General features: G+C 43.6%; 1 protein-coding gene across 1 annotated transcript in view; it reads left to right on the top strand.

Annotated features, from left to right (window-relative positions):
- Positions 1–20,794, top strand: part of CPAMD8 (C3 and PZP like alpha-2-macroglobulin domain containing 8) — a 58,922-nt gene that overhangs the window by 27,121 nt on the left and 11,007 nt on the right. The window contains exons 19-30 of the mRNA XM_063290643.1: positions 108–170; positions 4,168–4,396; positions 7,844–7,997; positions 8,694–8,836; positions 9,445–9,496; positions 11,163–11,461; positions 11,592–11,817; positions 14,355–14,531; positions 14,685–14,766; positions 15,424–15,580; positions 16,260–16,334; positions 20,089–20,254. Coding sequence (XP_063146713.1) covers positions 108–170; positions 4,168–4,396; positions 7,844–7,997; positions 8,694–8,836; positions 9,445–9,496; positions 11,163–11,461; positions 11,592–11,817; positions 14,355–14,531; positions 14,685–14,766; positions 15,424–15,580; positions 16,260–16,334; positions 20,089–20,254 — 1,823 coding nt within the window. The remainder of the gene's footprint in view (positions 1–107; positions 171–4,167; positions 4,397–7,843; positions 7,998–8,693; positions 8,837–9,444; positions 9,497–11,162; positions 11,462–11,591; positions 11,818–14,354; positions 14,532–14,684; positions 14,767–15,423; positions 15,581–16,259; positions 16,335–20,088; positions 20,255–20,794) is intronic.

Below are 20,794 nucleotides of genomic sequence, written 5' to 3'. Positions count from 1 at the left end.
ACTTCTTGTCATAGTGGGGCATGAAGTAGGGTTTCATGGAGTTTCTGCTTCTGAAAGGGAATATTGCTTAGTTCTCTCAGCATGCACAATTCTCTTGCCTTCCACAGAGCAGACAAGAAGAGAAGAACATTCTTCCCAGAGACTTGGCTCTGGCAGTGCTTCAATGTCAGGTAATTTCTCCTCAATGTGGAGCCTATTCTGCCTTGTGAACGAGGCACAAGCTTACTTTTCCCTCTGAGGAACCTGGAATTACTGAGATTTGTTAAATCAGAAAAAAATAGGAAAATGTCCTTCTCCAAGCTGGGGAATAGGGGTTAAAAATATAAAGTTGCCTCTTTATAAGCAAGTGTAAAGTGATTCTTGTTGAAGAGGAAGAAAAAAAATGTAATTCTACAAATATACAGATAACTTCTGAATGGCTGGTAACCTGAAAAACATGGGTGGTGATGAATAGCTTGTTGAAACCATGAAACCAATGTGAAGATGCTGTGAAAATGGCCAATTCTATACAGTATTGTGGATCACTGAAAAGGAATTTAGAATGAAACTATTGATATTGTGGCACTTAGATGGTACTTTACCCTTTTCTCATTAAAATCTAGTGAAACCATCCAATGAAGCTGACAAGTAGGAGACTCAGAGTAAATATATGGCTGTCATGCAACACAGTTTTTAAAATTTGCTTTGACTTTATACTCTGCTTTTCCATTTATGTAAACAGTCAAATTGATTACAACAATTTAAAAAATGCAGTCTATAAAACATAGCAATAAAATCAATGCAATCAAAATCAAGACCAAAAATTGAACCAGAAGTTAAAATCAATATGATTAATATAATTAACAAACAAAAACTTTGTGAAAGAGAGTGTTTTTATGAGCTGTGGAATTCACTTTTGCAAGATGGAGTCACGGCTGCTAATTTGGTCTGCTTTGAAAGAGGTTGAAGAGATCAGTAGAGGTTTAGACTGTCAACAGCTATTAATTGATTTGATTATGTGCCATCAACTTAGTGTTGACTCTTAGTGACCATATAGATAGATTTTCTCCATGACTATCTGTCCCTAACTTGGTTCTTCAGATCTTCCAAAGGTGTACCCACTGCCACTGTAACAGAGTCCATCCATCTTGCTGCTAGCTGTCCTCTTCTTTTTCCCTTCCATCTTTCCCAGCATTAGAGCTGTCTCCAGAGAGCTAGGTCTTCATGTAATGTGTCTGAAGTAAGATAATTTGAGCCTGATCATTTGTGCCTCGAGTGAGAACTCTGCTTTGATTTGTTCTAGGATCCATTTGTTGTTTTCTTGGCTGTCTACAGTATTCTCAAAAGTCTTTTCCAACACCAAAGTTCAAAATGTCAATACTCTTTGTATCCTGCTTCTTCAAAGTCCAACTTTTGCCTCCATAGAATGTCACAGGGAATGCCATTGCTTGCATTATTCTGATCTTTGTAGGTATAGATACTTCATGGCATCTGAATATCTCTTCCAAGGCCTTCATGGCTGCTCTACCAAATGCTAGCCTGTGGCTTATTTCTTGACTGCTTGTTCTCTGACAGTGTTGGTGGACGTGTTGTTCTCTCCTTGTTTAGTCTCTGTCAGGGCATGCTACTATCAGGGCATGCTACTGTATATATCAGAGAGCAAACCCCACTCCCTTCTAGCACTGAAGATATTGCCTAGTCAGGCAGCGAAACGTCTGCAAGCAAACAACCAAGCTCAGAGAGCACCAAGGACTCCACAGTTCAACCCTGAGCTACAGATATTCTCTTCTATTGGACAGTATTTAGTTGTTCTTAAGACATGTTATCATGTGAAGCTTCCTACTGAATGTGGGGATTCCTCTGATTTTGAATAGAGGAGGAAATAATGTTTTTTTCCCCTTTTGGCTTCAATAGAAAAACTGGAAATCCTTCCAAATGAGAATTGGCTGTGGGGCACTTTCTCTCCAGAATGATGAGCTGCCCTTGGTGGGAGAGGAAACAAAAGGCTTCTACAGATATCAGAGATCATCTCTTAGAAAGTCTTGGGCCTTGTCAGAGGAGCCAGATAGTGGTCCCTGTGTGTTTATGCTCAGGCACCTGCTCTGGCAGAGAGCAAGGGCCCGCCGGTGTGTAAAAATTCTCACTGCTGGTCAGAATCCCAGTGGAGAAAATGGTGCCTATGTCCAGTTGTCTCATTAAATGGCTCAGAGCACAATTGGAAGCTCCTTTTGCCTGACAAGAATCTGCCTTAGTCAATTCATCCTTGTGGGAAACTACAGCCAAAGTTCTTCCTCTCTGTCTTCTTTTTGTTATTATTTGATTATTATTTTTTTATCCATTCAGTTGTTTCTGATTCTCGGAGACTGCCTGGATAAGTCCCTGCAGTTTTCTTGGTAAGGTTTTTCAGAAGTGGTTTGCCATTGCCTCCTTCCTAGGGCTGAGAGAAAGTGACTGGCCCAAGGTCACCCAGCAGGCTTCACGCCTAAGGCAGGGCTGGAACTCCTGGTCTCCCGGTTTCCAGCCTGGTGCCTTAATCACTACACCAAACTGGCTCTCCAATTTGATTAATAGAGGTCATTTTATTGTAATTTAAGCTTCTTTTTTTTTACATTTATTGACTTACACACAAGGCATGGCAAGACAAGGAACAGCATAGCAGATACAATGACAAACACTTAACCTCCATTTCGTTACCTAAATGTTAAATGGGGAATGTTCTGATGTTCCCTTAAGCCAGCAAAGAGACTTCCTTTTACAAAAATGATCTGGAAGCATCTTGATTTGGTTAGTACTGAAAAGGAAATACCCGAATGCAGATTTTTTCACTTCGAAACAAACACTGCATCTTTTTTTTTCAATCTTCTATCTTTTAAAATTCCTTTGTCTTTGCAGGACTGCTGGCAATCATACTGCTGTTGTCATTTTGCAAATAAGTATCTGGTGCTGCATGGATGCTGGCTTTTCATTCAGCACTTGCCCTGCTCTTAAACACTTTTCAGATTTGGAAATCGATTACTATAGAGAAAGACATTAACTTGTTAGAAGAGCACCTTTGCATACCCAAGACCCCAGATTTAATCTAGTTAATAGGGTCTCATTTTTTTCTGATGCTATGGAAAGAGTTAATGCCAGGGTCAGAGTGGAAGATAAGCCACAATTTGTTAGCTAAGATACAATTGTTTGGGTTCACACATTGTATGAAGCCTGAAAGCATGGTTCATAAACTATGGTGGCAAGAGTGTGATGTAGTATTTATGGATGGACAAGGGCTAAGAAAACCTGATTCAAGACCATGTTCAACTATAGAGACTCATTGGTTGACTGGAGCAGTCACTGAGCCTTACCAGACGAGGAAACCATTGCATGTGCTGGAATTCTCCTTTGCATTATGTGAGGTATAGCCTGCTTGTTGTAAAGAGGAAAAAGCATGGCATCCAGGCAACCCTGAAGAAGGATCTGGGTGGGCATTTTTGTATCTCCCATTGCTGTCTTTGAAGGGAGGAGAAAGGATTGCTTTTCATGGCCCTTGGCTACCACTTGGGGATTGGACTTGGGACAGAACAGTAACAGAACAGGGGAGGAGGGTGAGGCCAACAGAGCAAAGTAAGAGTGCAAGGGTCAAAAAGTCTCCCATAGATGGCTGAGTGGCTGCTGCCAAAGTACAGGATAATGCACAGATATGGGGAATTTGCGGAGAATATCCTGCACAGTGCAATTGTCTCTGCAAGGAACATGCAGGCTGGCCCATGTGCAGTAGCCCCTCCATGACCCTTCCAGTGGAGCCTTGTGGTGGCAATGTGGCTAAAGGAGAGAAGGGACTATGTGGCAGCAAGCTGCCCATGCCTTGCAGATTCCCTCACTGTTTCATGGAACACAGGAAGCTGCGTGTGTGGATAACCCCCTGTGCTGAACCCATTTGAGATGCATAGACAGGAAGGTTAAACTGAGGGCTTGGGCACATTTGGCTTAATTTCCAGATTTACACAGAGCTTACTATCACCATCCAACCTTTCAATAGGAGCATGCTGTGAAGGAGCAGGAAAAGGTGCTATGTTTATTGCTGCTTCTTGTGTTCATAATACTTGATGCATTACTTTTTAAAGCCTTTGGTATATCTTTCTCTGCCTCGGATGCTGCACTGGTTCCCAATGACTCTTCTTTTGTCCTCCCTTTCCCATGTGTTTAAAGTGATGTTTCAGGGGAAGCCCAGCTGCGTGTTGAAGTTCCAGATTCCATCACCACATGGGTGATGGAGGCTGTTGGACTCTCTGAGAGAGGGCTAGGCTTGGCGAGACAGACTGAACTCAGGACCTTCAAGCCATTCTTCATTGAGTTCACCCTTCCATACCACATAATCCGTGGGGAACAGGCAAAGATTCCTCTGACTGTCCACAATTACTTACCCATGTGTTTGGAGGTGAGATTGATTGATTTAAAAGACTTACAGGGCTGCCCGTCTTATATGCTAAAACTCTGGATGGATCACACCAACAGTGATCAAAATGTAAAAAAAACAATAAAAACCAGCACCCCAAAAACAACTCCCAATGCCTTAAAACAACACTCCCCAGCGCATAAACATCACAGTCACTGGGCTCCAGCCTCACCTTATCCCAGTGATTGTGGGGGAAGCCAGCTTTTTAAGGGCTTCTGGAAGGCTAGAAGGGTAGGGGTCTGCCAGAACTTGGAAGGGTGTTCCACAGGGCAGGGGCTGCTACTTCCTAGGTCCTGCTAGATGACAATGTTTAAGAGAAGGGACCTGGAGCACAGCCACTATATCAAACCTGGTAGAATGGGCAGATATCCTCAAGAGAGGCTGCCCCACAGATAACCTGGCTCCATGCCAGCACCTTGAATTGCACCTGAAAGGAAATGAAGCCAGTGCAGCTCACATAGCAGTGGTGCAATACGGGCAAACCAAGGGGCGTTCTGGACCAGTGGCAATTTCCTCATGGTCTTCAAGGGCATCCCCATGTAGGGTGCATAGCAATAATAGTAGAGCCAGTTTGGTCTAGTGGTTCAGGCAATGGGCTAGAAACCAGGACGCTGTGAGTTCTAGTCCCACCTTAGGCATGAAAGCTGGCTGGGTGACCTTGGGCCAGTCCCTCTCTCTCAGCCCAACTCACCTCACAGGGTTGTTGTTGTGGGGAAACTAGGAGGAGGAAGGAGTAGTTGGTATGTTTGCCGCCTTGAGTTATTTATAAAAATAATAAAGGTGGGATAGTAAATCAACCAACCAACCAACCAACCAACCAGAAAATGACCAAGCCCTGAGTGACTGTGAGCAATGCCTCTTGGCCCAGGAATGTGTCTGAATGGCCAAGGTTCCCCCCACTCATGGCTCCTGCTTCTTCAGCAGGAGCCATGAGTCCAGGAGGGACCCCCAAATTATGCACGAGCTCTGCCCAGGAGAATGCTACCCCATCAAGAGTGAAAAAAATTCAAAGCCGCTCCATCTTGCTAGGGTTGAGTTGGAGCTGGTTCCTCACCATCCAGAGCCTCACAGCCTCCAGCTGGTGTCAGCACCTGAGTGGCATCACCTGCCCAGATGGGGTGGAGATGTATAACTGGGTATCATCAGGATACTGATGGCACTGCGCCCATCCTGCCAAATAATCATGCCCAGTGGTTTGATGTAGATGCTAAAGAGGAACAGCGGGAGACTCAACCCCTGAGGCACCCTACAGAAGAGGGACCTGGGGTTAGACCTCTTCCCCTGTGACCAGCACTGATTGGAAGGAGGAGAAGCACTGCAAAGGAGTGCCCTCTGCTCCCAATCCCCAAACCTGGTCCAGAAGGGTACTCTTGTTGATTCGGTGTTTCTTGTCTGGGGAATGAGGCTTTTGTGAGAAAAGCAGGTGACAGTGACTGACCCAGCAGCAAAGGCCACAGTACGCAAAATGTGGAGCTGTCTAGTGTTTGCTTTATTTATTTCAGAAGCAAGTAACCTATAGCCAATGGGCTGTAAGCAATCCCCATCACCCCATCTGAAAATACCCTGAGATTGCAGTATTGAAATTCAATGATAAAATAGCCAATTTTAAGCCACACAATTTTCTCTTGGTTTTGAATTTTGGAGTTGTTTTAAAGGTGGGAGTAGTAAGCCTCTGGGTGGCAAAGCCAGTTTGGTCTAGTGGTTCAGGCAACGGGCTAGAAACCAGGAGTCGGAGAGTTCTAGTCCCGCCTTAGGCATGAAAACCGGCTGGTGACCTTGGGCCAGTCCCTCTCTCTCAGCCCAACCCACCTCACAGGGTTGTTGTTGTGGGGAAAATAGGAGGAGGAAGGAGTATGTTCCCTGCCTTGAGTTATTTATAAAAATTATAAAGGTGGGATAGAAAATAAATTTAAAAAAACCCTATTCATCTCATTTTTATAACCCACAAATAAAATAAAAAGCAGTCTGAAAATGTTTGGTCCTGCTCCTCCTGGTGACATCACATCATTGAAAGGCCTCTCATTGCCCATTGACAGATCCTGAAAGCCAAGGTATGGTGGACAACCCAAAAGCAGTTGTTAGCCTCAGCTGATTTAATGCAATGTGCTTGCCACAGTCTTCAGTATAGAAGATAATTCACTTAACAGAATATTAATTAATACCAAAGGAAGCAGATAAATTGCAATAATTCAATAAGTTAATTATGGAAAATTAAAAGTTTATACAGGCAATCCTTGTTTACTGACCACAATTGGGACTGGCAACTTGGCCGTTAAGTGAAGCGGTTGCTAAGTGAAACCGTGACTGGGCTTACGATCTTACTTCAGCTTTCCTTTGCTTTACAGAACTGCAAAGGTCATAAAGGTGAGGGTTGGTTGCTACATTACTTTTCAACACCATTGTAACTGTGGTCATTTGCTAAACAAGGCAGTCACTAAATGAGGACTGCCTGAACTGCCTTTAATAGACTAAAAACTTCCTGAAATAATTTTGTGGAAATCTTGATGCTGAAAAGATAACAACAAAACCTTTTGGCATATTCTGAAAAAGTCTTTTTCTGGGTCAGTGCCTAAGAGCAAAATGCTCACAATTATGCTGTTCAGTGGTGGGTGCTCTTGGAATTACAAAATGGAATTGGGGAATCCCTGCAAAAAGCTAGAAATCCATGATTTAGAAACAACAGTGACTGGTTCACATAGTATCCTAAACCAAAGCAACCCCTGCCCCCTAATTAAATTATGTCCTAATAAGAAGTGTGGCTTGGGTCAGAGTCTGAATACAGATAATATCCAGTGAGTGAAGAACCTGGTAACCATTAGATGGCTCACATGTAAAATAGCAGCAAATCCGGAAAAAAAAAAAGGAAAGAGATTTCAAATAGCATATTGTAATAGTACAATACACCAGTATTAAGGCAACCTTAAAAGCAACACAGTACTTACATTTTATTTAGTAAAGGTAAAGGTTTCCCTTGACGTAAAGTCCAGTCGAGTCCGACTCTAGGGGGTGGTGCTCATCTCCGTTTCTAAGCCTCGGAGCCGGCGTTGTCCATAGGACACTTCCGGGTCATGTGGCCAGCATGACTCACGGAACGCCGTTACCTTCCCGCCGAAGCGGTACCAATTAATCTACTCACATTTGCATGTTTTCGAACTGCTTGGTGTGCAGGAGCTGGGATTAACAACGGGAGCTCACCCCGCCGCGCGGTTTCGAACCGCCGACCTTCCGATCGACAGCTCAGCGGTTTAACCCGCAGCGCCAAAAAAAAATATTACCAGGGATATTAATTAGATCTTTGCCATCACTGACCTCTTCTATACATTTTAAGGCACTAAGAAGATAACCTTAGTTTGTGCTAAGCTTGTGTGATCTTCTGCTATTGCTAGTCCAACATTCTTTAGAATGACGCTTTTGACTGTAATCATACAGGTTCATGTGAAGATCTCAGTCGCCAAAGGCATCAAGTTTGTGGGACATCCTGGGAAGCATCACCTGACTAGGAAAAAATGCGTAGCCCCCGGCAAAGCCAAGCCCACATCTATTGTGCTCTCTTTCAGCGAACTGGGACAGAACAACATTACAGGTAGCTTATCTGAATGGTGACACAACCTTACCTTGGTATTCTTTTGAAAGAATTGGAGGATGTTTACATGTGGTTGTTTCCACTGAGTGCATTTTGCATGTCTGCTTAGAGAAAACTCTAGACATTTTTCATAAAAATGAATAGCGTCTTATCCACAATCTGCTAAAGGGAGAGAATGTAACACTCCTCTTGAACATAATAAATTTATAATGCTTTTTAAGCTGAGCTTATACTGTGGGAGATTGAAACCTCTTGTGCAAGATTCCACAACCTGTGTTAGCCAATGGGCACATCTGGCATTTTGAGGACTATTTTAGGTGCCCTCACAAATGGCTGCCATGCAGGAAACTACCTGCAAAGCTCCTTCAGAATGTTTTCTACCATCTCAGTGTCCCTTTGCCATTATTTTTTGAAAGATGAACATATCACCATATTGCATTGTAGCTACCTGCCCAATAAGAAAAGCTATGGGTCCATGTGCCACCTAGAGATGTTTTGGCAATGACTGCCACGTTGGAAGCTGGCATTGCAGCTTCCGATGTATTTATTTTGAATTAAAATAATCTAGAAATGAAATTAAGAAGGAAGAGGGTGTGCCAGGTGTCAAGAAAAATGTCCGTGGCCACGTTGAATTCTGCTGGGTTCCCATTGGAGACCAAGGCATCGAGAACTTACATTTCTTTGTGTCATCTTTAGCAAAAGCCTTTGCTTATGCTGGAAGCAGCTGCTGCCAAGACAACATTCAGCTCATGAAGAATGGCAGACATTCTGAGGATGCCCACCTGGACAAGAGGACTCCTGTGGGTGTTGACTATGTACGGAGGAGTGTCATTATTGAGGTAAGCAAATAGCAAGGTCACTGCCTTCTCAGAGAGAGAGTTGCAGCTGGGAAGAGGGAGAAATGACCATCGTTAGCTTCAAGATGCAGAAGCTAGAAGAGATGCCACATTTTTTGAGTAGATGGATAGTAGGGTGTAGGATTTGGGATTTAAGAATCAAGACCCTCTGATGCCCACATGGGCCTGCCTGGCAAGTCATCTTTTTAAAAAAATTCTTCTACTAATATTTCTACTTTCTGAGGTAGGCTGGTACTCCTGGAGAGAGGGGAACAATTTCCAAAGGTTGTCTAATTGCAGAATTCTGTTTCCAGGCAGGTTCATATGTAGCTATCGGTGCTTTTCTTTAGGCATGAAGACATGAAGCTTTTGGTCAAACTTTAATCATCCTTCATTTCTGTAACATTGACTGATTTCTTAGAATCTTTACTTAGGTATACTAAGTTCGTATTTTTGCTTTGCTTTGTTTTGTGTTGGGTGTTCAGTAAACTAATTTGAAGAGTTTTTCTTGGGATACTTTTTGTTAATGATAAAGGCAATGGATTTGGGATTGGGTATCTCTGAAAAAAATTCTCCCCCTGACTGTTGTGGGGATTTCCATTCTTTTGCAGCCAGAGGGACTGACCAGGGAATATACCTACAGTGTCTTCTTCTGCCCTAACGGTAAGAGAATTTCAGCAGCAGTTTCAGCAGCTGCATTTCAGCAAAATTTCAGCAGCAGTTTCCCTCTCTGGGCTCATCATCAAGCACAGCTAGCTGAATTTAAAGGTCCTATCCTGACAACATTACCTTCTTCTTCTCCCCCCTGTCCCATTGTAGAAGCAGCCTTTTTGTTTGCCTTCAGCTGTTCAAGCTAAAGAGTTGCGTTATCCCTCTTATCTCAAGAAAAGCCTTGCTGTATGAATGATCTACAATGCCTCACTAACAAGTTTGGCAATGATGTGGTCAGGCACTGGCTTTGCCCAGCTCCTGGTGACCGTTGGAGGTTGCTGTGGGCATGCCCTCTCTTCCAGTCACTGAGTATTACCCTTTTGGGCCATTTGGGCTTGGGATGATGGAGAAATGAGACATCTGATGCCACATGGGCATCTGCTTAGGTAATGCCTAATCAGTACTTTGCAAAGCACCATTTGTATGTTATGCAGCCCTTGTGGTCATGGGGGTAGCACTCTTCTGAACATTCAGTAGACTTCTTTTTTGTGTACAGGTGTTTAGTGGTCTTATGACAGACCACTAGACCTGTGGAGAGAGTGGCAGCCAAGGGGGTTAAACTGGGAAAAGAGCCAGGTTCTGCCAGCTAGGTACTGCTGGTCCTTTTACCCCAAGCGAGAAGTATGGGCCAAGAGATCCCTTAATGTTCTTCACAACCCCATCAGCAGGTGACCTTGGCCTGTTTATAAACACAGCCAAGCCTCCTTCAAAAATGCCAAATCAATGTCCAAAAATAATTTAGCTGACAGATGAGTGGAGCAGAGGAGGGTCATGGGGGGAAGTAGACCTAGTACCCCTCCACTGGGCTATTTTGGAACACATTTATGCTCTTCCAGAAGGGCGCTACACTCATGTTCAGAAATAGTGTGAGTAACAGGTCACTGGCATGGATGGCTTTCACACTGGCAAGCTGTCACTTGGGCAGCATGGAAGTTGGCTAAAGCCTCTGTCCCAAGTACCTATTCACAGTTGCCCAAGCCTGCCCCCCACATGCTAAAGATGGTGATTAGTGGTTGGTTTTCCCCCTTGCACGTGATGCTGGGTGGGAGGGGAAACACAGCCAGGGAAATGAATCAGTTGCTGTCCTTAAACTGCTCCACATTAAAACTATAAGGACACATCAGTTCCCTCCAGCATCATTCTTGAAGCTGATTAAAGCTCGGCTATCAGGACAGCACAACTCATAAGGCCACCACGAAAATATTTGGGGTTGCGTGTACTCCATGGGCCATAACATGAGAAGCCAATGCTCCTTGGCAAATGCTATTCTAAAAAATGTGGCTGCTTTGTTGGGATGACCCCTGTATCTTCTGTATTTTCCGGGAAAACGTCATTTTAAAAAGTTTCATTACAATTAATCTCCAACCAAAACATCTTTGCCCTCCTGCTGAGGGGTGAGAGTGGCTTTTGGAAAGATGAGTTAAAGGATGAGTACCCCAAGCAATCTTGGCTTGAGCATATGGAATTTGAACTATTTGGCTGTGGCTTTATTGTTGCTAAAACTATTTCACGTAAGGGGAAATTTGTTTAAAAGAGGCCCAGGAAGATGTGTCTTTGGAGGTGCATTGCTGTGAATGAGACTGAACACTGACAGTGTTTTTGGTTTATTTTTGACTAGAGAAAATTCACATTTCCACTCCTAATAAATATGAGTACCAGTATGTGCAGAAACCTGCCCACATGATGCGCTTTGATGTTGCCATCAAGGCCCACAATAACGCCCACATCGCTTTGTCCTCTGCCCCCCATGACATGGCGGAGATGACTGAAATTGTCATTGGTGGGCACCAGAACTCCAAAACTTGGATCTCTACTAGCAAGATGGGTGAGCCAGTGGCCAGCACAGAGACTACTGGCATCCTTTCGTGGGACGAATTCCGAAGTTTTTGGATCAGCTGGGCCCATGGAGTCATCCAGGTGGGGGACTTTGTTTTCTTCCCATTTCCCTTTTATTAATTGCTTAATGCATTCAATAGTCCTCCTCAAGCAGCTCATGATAATATGCATCTCCTGCCTGGATTTTGGTGCGTTATTTTCCCCTGTGCAGGTGGGCCACGGCCCCTTCGCTCTCAACAAGTCCATCATTGTGACTTGGGCCACCTCCAAGCAGCCAGAGGTGAAGTATATCGGCTTCTCCACAGGTTGGGGTTCTGCAGGCGAATTCAAAATCTGGAGGAAAGAGGAGACAGATGAGAATCACAATGAAGCATTCACACTGGGCGTTCCTCACAATGTGATTCCAGGCTCAGAGAGGGCTACTGCCTCTATTATTGGTATGAGTACTGGGAACAGAGTTGCTAAAGTCAGCTGGATAGAGTGCAGTACAGGTAGTCCTCGCTTAACAACCACAATTGGGACCAGAATTTCAGTTGCTAAGCAAATCCGACTGAATTTTATAATATTTTTTGCAGCAGTTGTTAAGTGAATCACCTGGATGTTAAGTGAACCACATGGTCATTAAGTGAATCATGCAGTTCCCCATTGATTTTGCTTGCCAACCAGGAAGGTTGAAAATGGCAATCACGTGACCACAGGATGCTGTGACGGTCATAAATGCGAACCGGTCGCCAAGCACCCAAATTGTGATCATGTGACCGTGGGGATGCTGCAACAGTCATAAGTGTGAAAACAGTGTTTTTTTCCAACACTGTTGTAAGTCCGAACCATCACTAAACAAATGGTTAAGTGAGGTCTACCTGTATTGTGACAGACTCATGGTAGGAGTTCATACTGTATCAGCATCACAGGAACCTATCTGTATTGGACCAAAGAAGGACTTATTGAATGCCTCAATGGGTATCTCTCAAGCAGAGCACAAATTACATTTCTTTTAATTTCTCTAGAACTAAATTCAGAGGTACATTGTCTCTGGCTTGGGATACTTCATTGTTAGTTTTCTTTAATAATTGCAGCATAAGAAAGAATTTGTGATTCATTCCACAATACATACCAATGCAGAAGACTGTTTGCTACTACTCACCCTAACTAGGTGAGGAGGAATCAGCAGGAGCAGCTGATACTTAATAAATACATTGTCTTGGACACAGAGACTCTGTTTGGCTAGAATGACTAATGTGCGTAAATATATCTAATCTCTTTATCAAAATAATCTAAGATTACATTGACCATTGGAAGAGAATCTTCCCTTCAGGGCATGGGCTCTTTGATTCTTTGGCAAGCAATACTTGGTTACATGCCATAGGATGCTGTTTGCATGTGTTAATAAGATTTTGGTCTAAAAGGTTTTTTCTTAGCATCTCAGTTTTTTAGGAAACTACTTTAGTCTCAGATGGCTTGCCCATTTAACTATTTCAGGGAGAAGAATCTAGATCAGAGGGTAAGATCTGAGTTGGCATCAGATCTGTGACTGATTTTTCTTTTTAAGTTGGGATCCTGAAGGTACCTCAATGTTTCCTAAATTTAAAAGCAAAAGCACACACTTAAAAAATGTTGTCTGTTAAGATCTGATGTTCAATTATTTCAGTATTAATTTTGCTTAAGACTCTTAGGAGCTTGGTTGGATCAGACTAACATTCTTTCATTGCAATAATTTTAGTAATCAGTAGGTTCTTGGGCATCTCCATCAAGATTGACTGGATTTCTCATATATAATATAGAATTAAACATAAGTAGGTACCATTATTGTGGCAGTGTAATCCCATTTTGTGATTTGCATTTAAATGGGAAACCAATAGCTACAAACATTAAATTCTGTATAGGAGTGGGTACATTGAGGCCTCAAAGCTATATGAAGTCTTTGAAAATCTTTTTTTCATGGTTTGCACAACCACATGGAACCAGGAATGCTGAGTACTGACAGCAGAATTCCTGATCACAGAACAGTATTCTAAGCCCTGTAATAAGTTTAATAATTTTTAAAAATAGCTTCCTGTTTCACTCTGCATCCACCCTCCCTGTGCCCTGCTCCAAAGTATTAATTGTGACCCTCAGATTCCAAAAAGCACTGCTTGAGTGCAATTATTTTTCTTTCAGATAAACATGAAGGATTCAGATAAAATGCCTTTGCAGATTTTGACACAACTGATTTTTTTTCCCCTATTACAAAAGGTCCCCAAATTCTAGTACCTTTGCTTTTCAAATTTAGTAACTGGTACAGATGGCCTTTCCTTGGCTAAGTGGGAAGGATTCATGCAACACACTAAGCCAGAAAAACAAACAAACCAAAGTTTCAGCTATTATATATTAAGCACATTTAGAATACAAATATCCCTAGATACAAATGTTCACAAAATACTAATTTGAGAACTGCCCCCAATATACCTTTTTCTCTCGGCATCCTATGTTAATGATACTTTTTCATTCCATTTTTGTTGGTGGTGTTTGGCAATTGAACTTGGTGGCCTGGAAAACTGGAAAGCGTGAGATCACCCAAAATATTGAAATAGCACCTAAGGATACATGATGACCTTGGTTTTACTGCCTTGAATGAAAAGCATGGATTCATTTAATTCTTTCAAATACTGAGCCATAGTTTGCATTGGGCCCTCTCCAAGTGTGGGTTGGGCAATTCCTTCCAATGTACCCATGTAAAAAAGACCTTAGACCAGTGTTTTTCAACCCTGGCAACTTGAAGGTGCATGGACTTCAATTCCCATGCTGGCTGGGGGATTCTGGGAATTGAAGTCCAAGCATCTTCAAGTTGCCAAGTTTGAGAAAAAGTGCCCTAGACTGATGGTTCGCTTGTGGTCTGTGCTCTGTTGTCTGCTCACTCCCACCTGGGAGAATCAGATCTGACCATCTTAGAGGGCAAGTTTTTCTGGCTGATACCATGTTCTTCTTTTGGTACCAGGAGATGTGATGGGACCAACACTGAACAATCTGGATAACCTCCTGCAACTGCCCTTTGGTTGTGGAGAGCAGAACATGATCCATTTTGCTCCCAACATCTTTGTTCTCAAGTATCTTCAGAAGACCAAACAACTTAGCCCGGAGGTAGAGAGTGAAGCCACTGATTACCTAGTACAAGGTACTGACCCTTGAAAGGCCCCAGGGATATTTTCTAGGGAGAGATTCAGAAAGCAATTGCGTCTGGCCCCAGCATGCAAAAAGTTTCAGTTCAGAAAATGAACTTTGACCTATATATTCAAGTTCTTTGTACTACCTTATGGGTTCTTTCCAGGATACCAGCGCCAACTGACCTACAAGAGGCAAGATGGTTCCTACAGTGCCTTTGGGGAAAGGGATTCCTTGGGGAGCATGTGGTATGTTGCCAATCAATGCGTGAGAAGATAACATTACATTGTCCCTTCAAATATTCAGGGTATCTGCACATATGGCATTTGTCCTGACCCACAATTAATACTGATATTGGACTTCTGCAGCTAAGCCAAAACATTTATGGCTTAGTTGAAGTGCAGAAGAAGATACCAAGACAACAGTTCTATTGCACAAACTCTAGGACCACAAAGTGGGTGGTTTATCGCTGGCAGGAAAGCTTGCCTCCTGGCTCCGCTGCTCCTTTCACACTCAAGTCATGGCACTTCATTTCATTGTGCTTCTTTGAAATTGAGTAGTTCTCCCCCTCCCTTCTGAAATCACCATTCACCATGGTTTGTTTGGGGTTTTTTGGTGCAAAAACAAATGCAGCGAACCAAGGACACAGTTGATGGGGGAAGAACAGTCTGAAGGTCCATTATATAACACTCTCATTAGTCAGCTGGAGCAGTCCTGGTCAACTCATACTGAAAACTGAGCATTGGAAAGACAGCAGTGGGGAGGACACTTATGAGGCAGAATGAAAATGTTCCTCAGGTTTGGGGGTATGAAGCCAGTGGCTGGGTAGACTGACCTCACATAGTAATGAGTCGCCAGCATGGTGGCAATCATCCTCAGACACTTTATGACCTTTGTGTTTCCAGGCTAACTGCCTTTGTGCTCAAATCTTTTGCTCAATCCCGGGAATTCATTTTCATTGACCCCAAGGAGCTTCTAGCTGCCAAGGATTGGATCATCCGGCACCAGAAGGAGGATGGCTCATTTCCAGCCATGGGCAGGATACTCAATAAGGACATCCAGGTACCAAAGGCAATGGTTTGCCAAATTTGAAAAACACTGGTCCAGGCTCTTACAGTTTGAAGGATCAGCCTACAGTATTGAAAAATAAGTTTATGTGGCTAACTGGAACAAATTGGATGAGTCTTCTCTGTAAAGCTGGCTTTCTGCAAGCCACCATGTTTAATGTTCAAACTGTGAAGATATCTAAACAAAACTTTAAAATATTTTTTTACCGTCAGGAGGAAACTGATAAAAAAGAAATCTACATGTTTCACCTATTTTGGTTGAAAAAATGCACACTTTTGCTGCTGTTGCTAAACCAAGAATGCACACTTACTATCTTGGCTAGGGATATGTTCCATTTATTGTTCTAGTTCTCAGCAATAGAGTGTTTCAGGATGAAAGTTATGGTATTTCTCTTCAATCTTTGGTCCATATATTAAATAATTTATCCCCAACTAGGAAAACGATAGTTGATACTCATTGTGTAAAGATTCCATCCTTCAAAGATAAACATTTCCCATCCAAAGAGGCAAAGTGTTCAACTTTGTTCCACTGATTTCTTCATGCATTTTTTTTTTTGTTTAGAATCTCTTGAGGAATGTTGAAAATGTGAAAAGAGGGGATTGGGTTTAGGTGCAAATTTTTCATTCTTAAGACAGTTTCTTAGTCTAATCCTTTTATCTGTGTTTTATTCCAGGGTGGAATTCATGGGAAGATTTCTGTGACAGCATACGTGGTGGCAGCTCTGCTGGAAACGGGGGTGACCTCTGAGGTAAAGGATAAATGTGTCCAAGATGTTCCCCATTTTGCCCAGAAACTTGGCACGGTGGCCATGGAAGAGCCTCTCTCAAGTTTACCATACACTATTTAACTATGGTGGCAATTTACATTTAGGCTTATTCTCAGCTTTATGCTATATGAGTGCTAGCTATTTATTGTCAGAAGAAAATGCGTGTTTCTTCACAGGCTGAGTTAGGAAAGCCTGGAATGTGGCCTTACATAAGGTTCCCACTTTTGTGATGCTGAGAACAGAGAGGTAATGTTACCACTAAACATCCAAACTTGTGAGGCAATACAGATTATGAAGTTCAAAGACAGCATAAACATTCCATGGTGCTTTGCCCATCAGTTTGCCTAGACATCTCCCTTGGCCTCTGACAGGTTCCCTGTTCCACCTGATTTTAATTTATTAAAGTTTTGCTTTGTTTTGTTTTGTTTATTTTGTTTTGTTTTGTTTTGCTTTATTTTATTTTATTATTTTACTTTTTCAGTTTCAAGACCACTCTGTAGCGACTCAGGATGATTAAAAGGGAGAATGTATATATGTATGTGTATGACAGCTGACTGGAAACCAAAAGCCAAACAGCCAATAACCAATCAAAGAGGCTCGACCAGGTCTTAAGCAATTTGCAGAAAGTCAAAAGGGTGGGAGCTGTACGAATTTCCAGAGGGATATCATTCCACAGGATAGAAACCATCACTTAGGTGCCTTAAGTCTTAATAGATGGGAGCTGGAACATGCCCGTCCAAGCTGACCTGACTGGACAGGTAGAAAAATGTGGAGACAGGTGGTCTCTCAAATAACCAGGCCCTCTGCCATGCAGGGCTTTATAGGTGATAACCAGCACCTTGAATTGCACCTGAAAGCCAACTGGCAACCAGTGCAGCATACTGATGATAGCATACTGATAATATCTGACCCCAAACCAATGGTTGACCTCACCCAGAGGCTTTGTGTAGACATCAAACAAAAGTGGGGAGAGTTGAGCCCTGTGGCAGTCCCCAGGTGAGGGCTCGGGGGCACGACCTCTCACCCCTTGTCAACACCAACTAGAAATGACCATTGAGAAAGAAGGCAAAGCACTGCAACACAGTGCCCCCACTCCTAACCCCCACAGTCAGTCCAGAAAAATACCATGGTCAACGGTATCAAACACCGCTGAAAGATTAAGGAACACCAGGATGGATGCACTGCCTGTATCCTGGCTTCACTACAGGTCATTGACAGACGTGACCAATGATGTCTCCATACTGAACCCCAGCCTAAAATCTGACCAAAATGGATTTAGATAATCTACTTCCTCCAGGGTCCTCTGGAGCTGAAACCCAACCACTCTCTCCACCTCCTTTCCCAGAAAATGGAGGTTGGAGACTGGACAAAAATTGTCCAGGAAGGTTGGATCCAGTGATGGCCTCTTAAGGAGCGGGTGCACCACAGCCTCCTTCAAGGCTAAGGGGACAACTGCCTCCCACAGAGAAGCAGACATCACCACCTGGGTCCAGCCGCAGATCACCTCCCAGGCGGCCTTAACCATCCAAGAGCGGCCTGGATCTAACAAACAGGTGGCTGAGCTCATAGACTGGAGGATCCAGTATCTTTTAAAAAATCTACAGACTGTTTGAAAAAGAGGTTGACTTCCTGCAAAACAAAAAGCCAGTCTTTAGTGTTCAGGAAATCTTTATTTTCAGGGAAGCCTCTAAGACTATCAGAAGTCGCCTAGGCATTTTTTATAAATAAAAATGGTGGGGTGGGAGGTAGAGATGGGGGTGCAGTCCGATGCTTTGTTTGAAAGGGTGACCCCTACCGAGAAAAAAAAAAAAAAGGTTAGCTGGGGAAGTGGCATTCTGAGGGATAGGGTTGATGGTGGGGATCAACCTTATCAGTTGGCCTCCATGGGAAATGGATGCTTTCTGACTGCCCACATCTACTGTGGTGGCTGTTTTGTGAATGGACACACATCTATGGCCCTGATGGCAGCTGTTCAGTTCAAATGGCTGTAACATGGTCTCAAAAATCCAAATGGACCCACTGGACAAAGGAAATGTCTGCTCCTGCCCCATCCAGCCCTTTCTGGCAATAAGAACGGGGCATGAAGTGTTCTACTTTCCAAAGCCATGTCCTCATAGTAACTTATAGCATTGCCAAGCATTGCTTTTGCAAGTATATCCATAATAAAGTCAGGCTTTGTACTGCCATAACAATAGCAGATGACACTCTAAATCTACTGGTGTAGGCTTTCATGGCTGGTATCTGTTGGGCTTCAGAGTTAAGTGACCATGGTTTAGGCAACAGATTTCCTGGCATTTTGCTGGCAACTGTGGCTGACATCTTCAGAGGTAGGTGGCCTGCTATGCAGACCACAGGCAACTGATCAGGGACTGACTGGGCTCCTGCCTTTATAGTCAGGTGTCCTGACTTCTGATTGGTCTTTAGCCAAACTGGTTTCTGATTGGTGCAGGTTGGTGAGGACAGGTCTCTGATTGGTTCTTTGTTTGTGCCCAATCCTGATTGGTCGTTTTGGTGGTGTTGGTTCCTGATTGATTCCAATCTGAAGATGCCAGCCACAGTTGCTAGCAAAACGTCAGGAAATCTGTTGTCTAGCCTACAGTCACTAAACCCTGAAGTCTAACACTGCCCAACTCTATAAAACCTTTGTGAGGAAATGGCCCAAGATTCCACTTGGGTTGTCCCTTTGGACCATGTAGTGTTTCTCTGTTCCTGGAGAAAGGGGATGGTTATTCCTATCCTTTTAGCCCTCTTCCTTTAGAGACTTTCTATGGACTGTGTCCTCTCTGCCAGCCAGGTGAAACAGCAGGTCTATTTCAAAACAGGAGGAAGCCAGAAGAAGCCGAGAGCTTCACCAATGCAGGGTTTCTGCTCTGTGCTTGCATAATCACAGGTTTTATTTCCCTGTTTGGCTCTGCTGTGATGCAAATAGAATTGCTACAAAGAACATTTTGCAGTGTGTCTGCTGGTGTTGGGGGGGTGTGGGCAGTTTCCCACTGGAACTATTGCTTCATCCCTCTTCTCCCCAGCCCTGCAACACCACACTTTCAGCCACTGAAACAGCACACTTCCTTTTTGCCTGTCTTTTAAACTTAGTATAGTTGCAGCTTGATAGCTCCCTTTTGCAGCAACCACTCAAGTTGTTCAAAAATCATAGAACAGGCAGAAGATGAAGTAATGACACGGATGAGCAGGTAGGTTTGGCACCAACTGGATGCCGAATTCTGCAGTCTCCTCTTGTTCAACTGGAGGAAGCACAGATGCTCTGCTTGTCTGGCTGGGATGAGTTTGATGATGGTTACAGGCAATTTAGAACATCTGTCAAGTTAGGGAATGAAAACTGTAGCAGAGTAGAACTGCCTTGAGCTTAATTAATGCATTTCCAGGATAGATCAAAGCCATGTTCTTAGAGGATGAAGTCACTGGGGAAAATTAATAAAGTCCTTCTGTTGTCTTTGGGGTGCTTCTGGGTCCTCCAGTGTAAGGAATTCCCTTCTTTCATACCTCCATACACACTTTTGTATCTCCCACCTTGGGCTCCCCCATCCCCAGTTTTCTGGGGGGGGGGGTGCCTGTTTTCTGGCCAGGCTCTCAGACCAACATAGCAACTCCATTGTGTCTTCTCTGAAGGAGGAGGACACAAATTTCGTGCTGATCGTTCAAAGCTTTGGTTGAGGTGGCTGCTGTAGCAAGTTGAACCTGCAGCTGTTACTCTCCTTCTTCCTGTCTACTGGCTTAGGAAGAAAAAGGGGCTGTTACCAAAGCACAGCACTTCTTGGAATCCAACATGTACTCAGCAGAAGACCCGTACACTATTGTGCTGACTACCTATGCCCTCACGCTCCTGCGCAGCCCTTCAGCAGCAGCAGCTCTTCGGAAGATGAATGGCATAGCCATTACTCAAGGTAAAGATGCCCCAGCTCTAACCTCTGTCTTGGGGTACTTCCACTTGGGACTTTGTTGATGCATTTGGATTGGCACAGAGCCCTGTGATTCCATACCATTGGCATCATTGGGCAGTTGGGCCAATTTACATCCAGCTCAACAGCAGCTCATGCAGAAAAAAACTCATGGAGAACCTATCTATGTGGTTGCTAGGAGTCAAAAATGACTTGATGGCACATAATTGATCAATCAACCAAGTGCAGCACTGCAGAAATAACCTGAAGCCACCTTTCTGCTTCTAATGCTGGAGCTTTGTGCAGCTGAGGGGGATGAGATGCTTTCCCATTAGTGGGAATTCCTAGCTCACTGGAAAGAGATGATGTAAAGCCAGTCAGGATCCTGCCTGTCCATGCAAAGCAGAACACACTGGGACCAAATTTGGTGTGGAGGGAGAAGGAGGCATAAGAAAAATAAAGTCAGTAAGTGGACTGGATCCAGGCAGGTGCTGTGGAGAAGAAGAAAAAATCCTGGAAAACTCCCCCAGTGCATTCCAATGGGAG

Source organism: Candoia aspera, chromosome 1 (assembly GCF_035149785.1).
Source record: "Candoia aspera isolate rCanAsp1 chromosome 1, rCanAsp1.hap2, whole genome shotgun sequence".
In the NCBI taxonomy this organism is placed as follows: domain Eukaryota; kingdom Metazoa; phylum Chordata; class Lepidosauria; order Squamata; family Boidae; genus Candoia; species Candoia aspera.
Note: the sequence above shows the minus strand (reverse complement) of the source record. Positions and strands in the feature narration are given on the sequence as shown.